Here is a 12515-nt window from a genome sequence, read left to right as displayed (position 1 = left end):
TGCATCTTGAGAAATCACAGTTTAATTGCTTTTTTAATTGTAAACAAAACTTTGAACTTGGAGATTCAACCCTAAGAGACCTCGGCCCCAAAGGACTCAAGTACATAGACATATGCAAGTTTCTGTGTGATCTCAGCCCCTATGGTCAGTGTGATGTGCTCCTCCTGCATTGGAAACTCTTGTAGGACCATCTTAGCTTCCATCATGCACCTATGACCCACAGTAACTGATTTTAGGTGAAAGCATCTTCCTAGTACAACCTGTAAAATATTTTGATATACGAAACCTCCTGAAGATTAGAGACATACTGACTTACCTCTGTCAAAAATTCAAATTCAGGGACTGACAAAGAATGCACTTTGCAAAGATTATTATTATATTTTTAAGTTCACTTTCTTTTTTGACCTCAGAAGCATCTTGGAAAGTTGAGACATTTGCCTTCTGAGAGCTATGACTCTAACTCTTTACTGGGCATAGATCCTTTCATTTTAAGACAGTAGGTGAAGGCACCTGCAAATTAATCATCACAGAAGGCTCCCAAATCCTCATGGAGCCAGGTATGTTGGCCCTAACTAGTAACTTTTAGTGGGCAGTAGTCACAACCTAGGTAGGAGAAATGAGAAACTTTCTGGGAGACAGAAGCTTATAGATGGGAATAAAAATGGTCCCAACCCACTCTTTTTTTTTTTTCTTTTAAATTTTATTTTTCAAGATATACTTAACAATCATTAAAAACTACAAACATTTCAATATACAAAAGATAGTATCACATAACAAATAGTAAATTTCTGTTGTATACAGTTTGGATATTTTAAAATATATGTATGCAAGTAATATGTATTTATAATCTATATTTTTTATATACCTGTGATATATGTTCAGATAACCATACAAATTTATTTCAATCTATATGTAAAATTTGACAAGATAGTAACAAAATTGTTCTACTTGTTTAGTCCCCTTCAGAATTATTTTGGTTCTTTTTACTGTGCATTTCTTTTCTTTTTCTTTTTGAAATAATTTGTAAAAATTTATTTATTTTTAATTTTCAGCATTCATTTCCACAAGATTTTCAGTTCCAAATTTTCTCCCCATCTCTCCCCTTCCCCCACCCCAAGTCTCGATGAATTCTGATTATCCCTTTCCCCAATCTGCCTTCCCTTCTATCACATCCCTCCCTTCCCTTATCCCCATCTTCTCTCTTTTCTTGTAGGTCAAGATAGATTTCTATACCCCATTACCAGTATTTATTTCCCAGTTGCATGCAAAAACAATTCTCAACATTTGTTCCTAAATCTTTGAATTTTAACTTCTTTCCTTCCCTCCCTCCCTGCACATCCCCACTGGGAAGGCAGGAAATTCAATATAGGCTATACATGTGTAGTTACACAAAAGACTTCCATAATAGTCATGATGTGAAAGACCACTATATTTTCCTCCATCCTGTCCTGTCCCCCATTTACTCAATTCTCTCTTTTGTCCTTGTCCTTCCACAAAAGTGTTTACTTCTAATTATTCCCTCCTCCCATTTGCCCTCCCTTCTATCATCCTCCCCACAGCCCATTTATCCCCTTCTCCACTACTTTCTGTAGTGTGAAATAGATCTTCATACCAAATTGAGTTTGCATGTTATTCCCTCCTTAATCCTAATGTGATGAGAGTAACCTTCACTTTCTCCTTCTAATCTCCCACCTTTTTCCCTCCATAGAAAAAACTTTTCTTTCATCCTTTATGAGAGATAATTTGCCTCATTCCATTTCTCCCTTTCTACTCCCAAGCCATTCCTCTCTCACCTCTTAATTTTAATTTTTTAGGTATCATCCCTTCCTATTCAACTCATCCTGTGCTCTCTGTCTGTATGTATACAATCCTTCCAACTACCCAAATAATGAGAAAAGTCTCAAGAGTAGCAGATATTATCTTTCCATGTAGGAATGTAAACAGTTCAACTTTAGTAAGTCCCTTATGATTTCTCTTTCCTATTTACCTTGTCATGCTTCTCTTGATTCTTGTGTTTGAAAGTCAAATTTTCTATTTAGCTTTGGTCTTTTCATTAAGAATGCTTGGAAGTCCTCTACTTCATCAAATGACCATTTTCCCCTGAAGTGTTATACTCAGTTTTGCTGGGTAGGTGATTCTTGGTTTTAATCCCAGTTCCTTTGACTTCTGGAATGTCATATTCCAAGCCCTGTGATCCCTTAATGTAGAAGTTGCTAGATCTTGTGTTACCCTGATTGTATTTCTACAATATTCAAATTATTTCTTTCTGGCTGTTTGCAATATTTTCTCCTTGATCTGTGAACTCTGGAATCTGGCCACAATATTCCTAGAAGTTTTTCTTTTCACATGTCTTTCAGGAAATTATTGGTAGATTTGTTCAATATTTATTTTACTCTTTGTTTCTAGACTATCAGGGCAGTTTTCCTTGATAATTTCATGAAAGATGATGTCTAGGCTCTTTTCTTCATCATGGATTTCAGGTAGCCCCATAATTTTTAAATTGTCTCTCCTGGATCTATTTTCCAGGTGTTTTTTCAATGAGATGTTTCACAATGTCTTCAATTTTTTTCATTCGTTTGGTATTGTTATTTCTTGGTTTCTCATAAAATCACTAGCTTTCATCTGCTCCATTCTAATTTTTAAAGAACTGTTTTCTTCAGTGAGTTTTTGAACCTCCTTTTCTCTTTGGCTAATTCTGCTTTTTAAAGCATTCTTCTCCTCATTGACTTTTTGGACCTCTTTTGCCATTTGGGTTAGTCTATTTTTAAAGGTATTTTTTTCTTCAGCATTTTTTGGGTGTCCTTTATAGCAAGCTGTGGACTCGCTATTCATGATTTTCTTGCATCACTCTTATTTCTCTTTCTAATTTTTCCTCTGCCTCCATTACCTGATTTTTAAAATCCCTTTGAGCTCTTCTACGGCTTGAGGCCATGGCAAATTTACTTTGGAGATTTTGGATGAAGAAGCCTTGACTTTATTGTCTTCTTCTAATGGTATGCTTTGTTCTTTCTCATCTGAAAAGATGGAAGAAAATACCTGTTCACCAAGAAAGTAACGTTCAATAGTCTTATTTTCCCCCCATTTTGGGGGCATTTTCCCAGCCAGTTATTTATCTTTCTAGTCCTTTGTCAAGTGGAGGGTATATTCCAGGGACCTGTAAGTTCTCAGTTCCTCCAAGGTGGCATAATCAAGGAAGAGGAATTTATTCCTTTCCTGACCTGTGCTCTGATCTGGGACCAACTGCAAGCTTTTCTGCCCAGGCTCTGTGGGTAGGGTTCCCTCTCCACATTCGCCTCCAACTCCACTATAGCAGTGCTTCTCCTTACTCCCTGCTGCCACTTCGAGCTGAGATTCAAGTCAGCAACCTGATTCCCCCAGGGTCTTTAGGCCAAGAGCTCCAAAAGAGTCACTGCTGCAGTGACTTCCTCCACCCTGGGGCCACGGTTAGGGCAGGACACTTCTGCCTTCTCACCCAGGTGAAAGAGCTTTCTCAGTGACATTTGAAGATGTCTCTGGTGTTTGTGGGTTGAGGAATCTAGGAACCACAGCTGCTACCTGGATTCTGTGCAGCCCTGAAGCCTGCTCCAGTCCTGCCCCTGATATGCTGCATGACCAAGACTGGGCTGTGCTCCATGGATTGTGCTCTGCTCTGAGCTTGGTGCAATAGAACTTTCCTGTTGTTCTTTCAGGCTGTCTTGGGCTGGAAATCTCTTTCACTCTGTTGTTTTGTGGCTTATCCTGCTCTATAATGCATTTAGAGTCATTTTTACAGGTATTTTATGGGCTTTGGGGGCAGAGCTACAGCAGATCTGTCCTTCTACTTCGCCATCTTGGTTCTGCCCCATTCCCAACCCACTCTTAAACAAAATATATCCTGAAAGCAAAGCAAATTGATGCCACAAAATTCTGGGATCTGGAGCAATTCCCACTGTCCTGCTCCTGCCACTAGGTAGAAGGGAGGCAGTTAGGAGCAGCGGAGAGAAGAAGATGACTTTCCAGCTTGCACTAAGAGACCTAAGGGCTGGTTTCTGTGATGGAGGCACTTGCGACGGCTGAAATTTTGTCTCTGCTTCCAGTGTCTTGCACTTAAGTAGTCCCCCAAAAAATATATGTACAATTGGTCCAATCCCATAATTTTAGAGATGATAACTCTGAGATCAATGGAGAAGTCACTTGCTCATGGTTACACATCCAGTTTAGGGCAGAGACAGAATTAGAGCTCATGTCTCTTGACTTCAAAGCTTGGACACTGTATCACAGATGCTTCTTGGACTTGCTTTCCCCTGTAATTGGTTCTTTATTATCCTGGGCTCTGTGAATTTAAAATCTATCTATCTATGTTTCTATGTATCTTTCTATTGATTTATTTTAATAACTATATTCCCTACAGTTGACTTTCTTTCTAGTTTTATATGTTTTACTTCATACCTTTAAAGACATTTCTGCGAATATGATTTCATCACATGTCCAAAGTGTCCATGACACCAAAAAAGGTTAAGAACCTCTGTCCTCTAGGGTCTCACCGCTCCTCACTCTCCCCTCATTCCAAATACTCCACCAATGTTAAGCTTAAGGCCATCTTCCAAACTCCTGACCTCACCCTCCTTGGAATTGCAGCAAGTATGAGTAATAGTGTGAGTACAGAGGGTGGAAGAATTTCTGGATATTTTGGGCCCTATCTTACATTATAACCCTGTCAAACTTTCTTATATTTCATTTAACCCTTTGTAATGCCCTTCTTTGCCAATAAATTCTGGTCAGAAGCAACATTTCTCATTGGTTGAAGATTTGAATTCAGATACTAAGTCCTCAACCACTCAGGTATATTCCCCAACCCACTTCCAGCTCCACTTTGTTAGTTCATTTATAGCCTCAGCAAGTCTTTTTCTTAGATCAGTTATAGATTCTCATTTTTTCATGTATTTTGAATATTTCTTGAATATAGTTTTTTTTAGAAATATTCATTCAATATTATTGTCAAGATTTTTCTTGTTGTAAGATATAAAATGAAGCAAAACATCTGGAAACAGCTACTTTTATTTTGTCTTTTGAAATTTATTAATTTTTTGTACTGTTAATTTTATTTGTTTCTAAGAAATTAGCTAACACTGAGTATTTTATTTATTTTTTCAGAAGAATTACTGATAATTTCACTTACAAACACTATACTTGTTTTCAAGTTTAGTTATCTCTTTAATATGAAGGATTTTATTCATGTGCTTACTTTTTTAAAAAAATTGCACACCCAGTTCATTTGTCTGTTCTCTGTTTCTGTCTCTCCATCTCTTTGTCTGTCTGTCTTTGAATGTATAAAATGTTTAAAGATTTTCCCTTTAGTTCTATTTTAGCTGCTCCTTATCTTCACCTCCTGACATCTCTGGCTTCCTCCAAGTTCAGCTAAAATTCCACCTTCTATTGGAAGCCTTTTCTGATCCCCCTTAATGTCAGTGCCTTCTCTCTCTTGATTGTTTCCAATTAATCCTATTTGCACACACCTATTTCCATGTTGTCCCTTTCGTTATACAGTGTAACAGACTTTGCCTTTGGTCTTTGTGTCCCCAGGGTTTAGCACACAAAGTGTCTGGGATGTAGTAAATGTCTTATGAAATATCTACTCAAGCAGTGACTTCAGGCTGAATGACTCTCAGTATCTTTTCCTTCTGAAGATTGACTGACATCCATTAAGTTCACTTCACAGGTATAAAAAACATTGGTCCTATTGGAGACATTTAAGTTCTATGGAGGTCCTATAAGGATCCCAAGGAACCTTAGTCCATGTACACATAGACTCATTTTTTTTATCTTACTACCAGCTGGCAAAGCCATTTCTTTCTCCTCCTCTAGTATCCTACTACATCACTACACAGATTTATCTCTTCTGGCTTTCATTTGGAATCATTTATTAATGCAATAAAGAATGGAAATAACTTCACATCAGGAAAGCATTGAGAGTACCATGGATTAGGGACATTTAATATTAATTGCTATTAATTAATGATGAGGATGATGAGAGTCTGAAGTGGGATAATTCGATAAGGTGATTCTGTAGCAGATATGTAACTGTTTTTTTCAATTGATTAGATCAGAGCAACTTCAGTTTATAAGAGAAGGTGATCAATTTCAGCAAAGGGAAATTGATCAATTAAGAGTCAAGAAGAGTCTTGGAAGCCCATTCACAATGCATACAAATTAGGTTTTTGGTTTTCTTGGAATATCCCCATCCCAGTATTCCTGCCTCATATTTGGGAATGGTGACTGTGGTAAATTTCTCATGAGATATCATTACTGGTGTGGAGACAGGAGGAGGCAGGATGTCTCTCCTGAGCATTTTTAGGCTCAGAGATAACATGATTAATGAGAATTATTTTTCTTCTGCCTATACTTACCTCACAAAAAAGTTACTCTGTGGTTATGTAGAGAGAACATTGAGTTGGCAGTTGGGAGGCCTCATCTCCATCCCTTAAAAGCTGTGTGACCTTGAACACATCCCTTAGTCAGCCTGTTCCTCCATTTCCTTAGTTGTCAAATGGAGATGTTATCAGCTACTCTACCTATCTCACAGTTATTGTGGGAATCCAGCAAGAGAATAGCATATACTTTCAGATTCCTTTCCCTTTCTCCACCAAAGAGTTTGCAATGTGTATTTCATAGAGGTCTTATCATTACAAAATCTGGGTTCAGATTCTAGTTTTGCTATTACCAAGTCATTTTTTTCAGGGCCTTGTTTGTTTTTTTTTCCTCTACAATAGAAGGAAGTTTCTAGTTGCACTTGGCACTCTTTTCTAGTTCTAAATCCTGTAAACTTTTATTATTAAGAAGAGTGTGGCTTGGATAACCTTCATAAAATAGACAAAGAATTTCCCCATGACAGTCCACTAACTGGACATTTTCAGGCTAGGAGGGGACTGTGGCTGCTTCTGAACACCTCTAACCTTTTACTCTTCCAGTGTGATTCTCAGAACCAAGAAAGTCATTAGAAACTCTCCTGCTCTCCTTCCCATTCCGCTGTCATTCCTTCCCTAATTTCCAAAGGAACGAATTTTCAAGGGACTCTTTCTTAGGAGCAGAACCAACCCTAGCCTGACCATCCCCCAACTTCATTATGCCCAGAGAGCAGGAGGCTGGAACTCACCTGGAGTTTGGTTCTGGGGAACCTCCCTCCTCATTCTCTCTGAAGCTTCTTATTGCTAATCAGGGAGGAAGGGAATTGTAGTTATCAGGTTGAATCACCATTCTGGGACCCTTATATTTCCTTACTGATCATGGGGGATGAAGCCCTCCTGGCAGCGTTCAGTGCTGCTCTCTGTGGTGTAAGGTCTGGAGAAGAAGGGAGCTTCTTGCCTTGTCTCCTTTACTTTTCCACCTTGGTCTCACCATACTTTCAGCTCTACTTAGGGATCAGCTTACCTATAGTCAAAGAAAAGGCATAAATCCAAGAGAAAGAATCACATAGAATATAAAATTCTGTCTAAAATACTTTGGTTTTAACTAGAAGTTACATCTTTCCTCAATCAATTTAATCTCCTGGTAGTGGAGATTGCAGCACCGGCTTTTCTGAATGATTTCCATCCATCTGTTATATGTTTCAAAGAATAGTAGCCAGGCAGAGAGCATGGACTAGAATAAAAGAGGTCTACTTGAGAATAACAGCCAGCATTTATATAATCCTGGAAGTTTGGCAAAGAGGTTTACAAATTTTTTCTCATTCTATCCTCACTTTTCATTCATTATTTCTTGCAGCATAGCTCTGGAAAACCCAGCTTTGAACAAGCCTGTTGGGATTCAAATGTAGCTACCTGACTATGCCTTCAAACCCAAACCCCTCTGGCTGTCACTGATTGGTCAAAAACAAGCCCCAGCCCAAGCCTCACTTGGTCATTGTTTGGGATTTGTGGGCTCAGAGTGAGCGTAAATAGTATTTGTTTCTGTTCTGGATAGAAACCCTGAGTATCTTCCCCTTCAAGGAAGATTCTTTTGAGAAAGAAAATTAGACCATCTTTTACCTCCATTCTTCTGTATCCTTTAATCACTGAATGGGTGTTGCCTCAGAGAAATTGAAATCTGGGAAAGGCCATAGCTTAAAAAGGCCAAGGTCTCCCCCTTGATTAGGACATCACCATTCTTGCTGACATGTCTTATCCCTGGATTCTGATGACTCTGGTGGAGAGAGTGAGGTTGAAGACTCTGCCCAGCTTGGTCTCACTTACATCCAATTTTCTTCCTCCTATATATTTTACTTCCTTTGTCCAAATTTTGTATTTATTAAGGTGTATCCATATAATTGTCCCCATCAGAATGCAAGTTAAGGCCAAAGAGAACTAGGGCTGTTTAGTTTTTCTTCCTGTGTGTTGGTGTTTAATGACTGCCTGTCAAATGAAAAAATATCCATATGTGATTTCATGAGCATCCTTTCCTTTCTGCCTATAGGTAGGAGAAATAACAAGGAAACACAGGTCATGGGAAACAGCACTGCAGTGACAGAGTTCATTCTCTTTGGTCTGACAGATAACCCCAAGCTTCATCTCCCACTCTTCCTAGTGTTTTTGTTCATCTATCTTCTCACCCTTGTAGGAAACTTGGGAATGATGGTGCTTATCTATTCTGACTCCCGCCTCCACACTCCAATGTATTTTTTCCTCTGTAATCTTTCCTTTGTAGATGTGGGCTACTCCTCAGCTGTAGCTCCCAAAGTGGCAGCTTCCCTCTACTCAGGGAACAAGGTTATCTCCTACTCAGAATGTGCTACCCAGTTCTTCTTCTTTGTTGGCTTTTGCACATCAGAATGCTATATTCTGGCTGCTATGGCCTATGATCGTCATGCAGCTGTGTGCAAACCCCTCCACTACACCACCACTATGACAACGAGTGTGTGCATTTGCCTGGTCATTACCAGCTACACCTTTGGCTTTTTCAATGCTTTCATCCATGCAGGAGAAACCTTCAGCCTCTCCTTCTGTAACTCTAATGTGGTCCATCACTTTTTCTGTGATATCCCCCCACTCCTGGCTCTCTCCTGCTCTGACACTCACATCCTTGAGTTAATCAGCTTCTTTGTTATCGGATTCAATGTACTCTTTACTCTCCTGGTCATCTTGATCTCCTACCTGTTCATTTCCATTTCCATCCTAAGGATGCATTCAGCTGAAGGACGCCAGAAAGCCTTCTCCACCTGTGCCTCCCACCTTACTGCTGTCTCCATTTTCTATGGGGCGCTGATCTTCATGTACTTACAACCTGGCTCCAGCCACTCCATGGACACTGACAAAATAGCATCTGTCTTTTACACAATGGTGATCCCCATGTTGAACCCCATGATCTACAGCCTGAGGAACAAAGAAGTAAAAAATGCCGTCATCAAAATGATCAAACAGGTGAAGTTTTCTAGGAATGTTTAAACTTATCATGAAATAGAGCAATTTCCCTTGTGGCCTTCCTGGTTGACTTTGACTTGATTGATCTCAGTTTCTTCATCTCTAAATTGAAGTGAAATTGGACTAGATGAGTACTCAGTTTCCTTGTAGCTCCAGATGGATATTCCTATGAATCTTGGTGTGTGACCTCACTGAAGAAAGAATGAGAACTCTCTCCACTGCCATAGATTTATAAATCATGGCTAGGCTGAGACATAGTACTTAAGTCCTCATGTTTTTCCTGGGGCAACATGGAGGTTAAGTGACTTGTTCAGGATCTCATTGCAAAACCAAGTCCAATTCTTCTGTACTCTAAGCCCTGCCCTCTATATGCTCTTCCATTCACTCTTTCAGTCCAAATTTTATGCTGAGTAAATACAAATTCTTTCAGGCCTTTATGCCTTGGCTAGTTGATTTGACAATACTCTCCAAGAATGATTCTCCAGGTAGGTGCCTGAGAATACATCCTTCAAGCAAACCTGTGAGCTTATGCCACATGGAATTAGCCACCTTATTCCACATGAGCACAATCACTTATGGGTCTTGTTTTGGTCCCATCCATGAAGAATTCTGTTCATTTCTGGATCCCTGCTGCATCCTGATGTTTTCTGCTTATTCTAATTAGCTGGTACCAGGAAACTGAGGACAGCTTGGAAAAGTACTTGCTTATTAAGGTAGTCATGACTTGGTGATTCAATTCCCAAATCTTAGTACTGTATTGCTCTGGTTTTATACTTGAAAGATTGTGAATATATGTGTTGGGAGAATTAATGTTGAATTTTGCATCTCATTATTGACTTGGCTGATGGAACTTTGAGTTCCAATTTATCTCTAACCCCAAATACTTGGGGATCTGAATAGTGGAGGAACAAGAATTTAATTCTTATTTTTACCTACACACAACCATGAGAAATCACTTAGGGGCCTAATGACATAATGAGATAAGAATCAGTATACTGGCTTGTGTTTAAGTCTTGTCCCTTCCACTTAGTAACTGTATGTCCTTTAGCAAAACCTTTAACCTCTCTGAGACTCAATATTTTCATTTGAGCCTTAGTTTTCCCAATGTGACCAAAAAGGATGATGCCTGCTGTACTTATCAACATCATTAAATGAGGGTGAAGGTTAAATAAAAGAAGTATATGCGAAGCCTTTTATGCTATCTTTTTCTTGTTGAGAAAGCTGAGAGTCCAAGTTGGCACTTTCAGTAGTAGGGTTTTTAAAAGCTCCTTTGTGGTAGGATGACTGATTGTGCATGGTGAAGGTGCATCCAGAAGTAAGTAGAGAGCACCATGGAACTGAGCAGCAGGTTTAAGAAGGAGGCTTTTGTTATCCAGTCTGCAACAACCCAAGAACGTGTAAGGAGTTATTTCATGGGAAACAACAGGTTTAAGCAAGGGATCTTTCATATTTTGATGCCTCTGCAGTCCAGCACAGCTCCCCTCACCCTCTAAGGTCCATCACATGGTATGCACTGAAGCCACTTCATTACAGCTGTGAACTTTAGCCTGGGTATTTCCTATATTCAGGAAGGGAAATTGCAAGTCAGCCAACAAACATTTATTAAACACATGCTAGGTGAAGTATTGGGAAAACAAAGAAGATAAAAATATGTTGATGTCTTCAAAGGAGCTCACATAAAAAGGGCAAAGCAAGAAACTGATAAGCACATGTAAGATACTTACACAGGCAATGGGAGGTAACCTCAGATGGAAGGTATGAGCAGTGGAAGAAACTGGGAAGAAACCCCTTGTGGAAGGTCATATTTGAATCTGCTAGGACATGCAGGAAACAGAGATGAAGAGAGAGAGCATTCCAGGTTTGTGGAACAGCCAGTGAAAATGTACAGAAAAAATCAGGGAGATGGAACCAAGATGGCGCCATAAGGCAGGGGCTCACTGAGGCTCTAGCACAAACAACTCTAAATACCTTTGCATAATGACTCTGAAGAAATTCTAGAGCAATACAGTTCGCAAAAACACAGAGTAAAGCAACGTTCTAGGCCTAGACAACTTGGAAGTTTAGCAAGAATTGTCTGCTGCACAAAGTGAGGGAGGAATGCAGTCAATGTGAGGTCACACCAGTGCAGACTCTGTCCCAGGAAACCAGAAGCAGGTCTCAGTATAACAGTAGTTGTTTCCAGACCTCTGAAACCACAAGCACCAAAAACAACTTAGAATGTTAGCAAGAAAGGTCTGTAGCACCTGGGTGAGAGTGGAGTGCACTCCAGTGCACGCTACACCTACACCAGCAAAGCAGGATCAGGCCTTGGGAGTCACTGAATTAGCAGTTGCTGTAGCTCTTCCTAGAGCTCTCAGCCCGCTGAGAGTAAGGAGGTTGAACAAATGGTCAGAAGGAGATCACATTGTGTCTGTTTGTTAGCACTGAGGCAGGGCTCTGTTGCTTTGCCCACATTTAGATCTTAATCACAGTACTGGGTGGCAGTCCAAGGGCAAGGAGGGGTATTAGAACACCAAAGCCTGCTGCAACCATGGAGGGAGACCTTTCTCACAGTTCCAAGGCAGAAAAGAGTGCTTGTGGTCACTCACAGACCAGAGCATAAGACAGGACAGTCATAAAAACACCTTTCCTAGATCATACACCTTGGAAGAACTCAAAACTTATAGGTTCCTAGAAGTTTCTCTGAAACCAGCCACACAAATACTGTGAAGCTTGGGTTAATGTACCCTTCACCCTGGAAGCAGATCTCCACTTTACCAAATAGTTAAAAGTCCAGCAATAAGCTGGTAAATGAGAAACCAACAGAGAAAATTTCTGACCATAAAAAGTTAATATGGGTACAAGGAAGATCAAAACACTCACTCAGAATATGAATTGGTTTTAGGCCACAGAAGAGCTCAAAAAGAATTTGGAAAACCAAGCAAGAGATGGAGAGGCAAAATTAGGAAGAGAAATGGCAGTGATACAAGACTGTCATGAAAACTGTGTCAACACCTTGGTAAAAGAGACAGAAAAAAAAGTACTGAAGAAAATAACATCTTGAAAACAGACTAGGCCAAACAGCAAATTGAGGCCTCAAAAGCCAATGAGGAAATGAATGACTTAAAAAGCAGAATTGGTCAAAATGGAAAAGGACCTACAAAA

The 12515-nt window shown here is 39.6% G+C and overlaps 1 protein-coding gene across 1 annotated transcript; it reads left to right on the top strand.

Annotated features, from left to right (window-relative positions):
• The first annotated feature begins 547 nt into the window (after nucleotides 1–547).
• LOC140523364 (olfactory receptor 5B21-like) lies at nucleotides 548–9395 on the top strand. Its single transcript, XM_072638277.1, has 2 exons — nucleotides 548–557; nucleotides 8428–9395. Exons 1-2 carry the CDS (start codon nucleotides 548–550, stop codon nucleotides 9393–9395), a joined length of 978 nt encoding a protein of 325 aa, XP_072494378.1.
• Nucleotides 9396–12515: the final 3120 nt, after the last annotated feature.

The sequence above is a fragment of the Notamacropus eugenii genome, chromosome 2 (genome assembly GCF_028372415.1).
Source record: "Notamacropus eugenii isolate mMacEug1 chromosome 2, mMacEug1.pri_v2, whole genome shotgun sequence".
Classification (NCBI taxonomy): domain Eukaryota; kingdom Metazoa; phylum Chordata; class Mammalia; order Diprotodontia; family Macropodidae; genus Notamacropus; species Notamacropus eugenii.
Note: the sequence above shows the minus strand (reverse complement) of the source record. Positions and strands in the feature narration are given on the sequence as shown.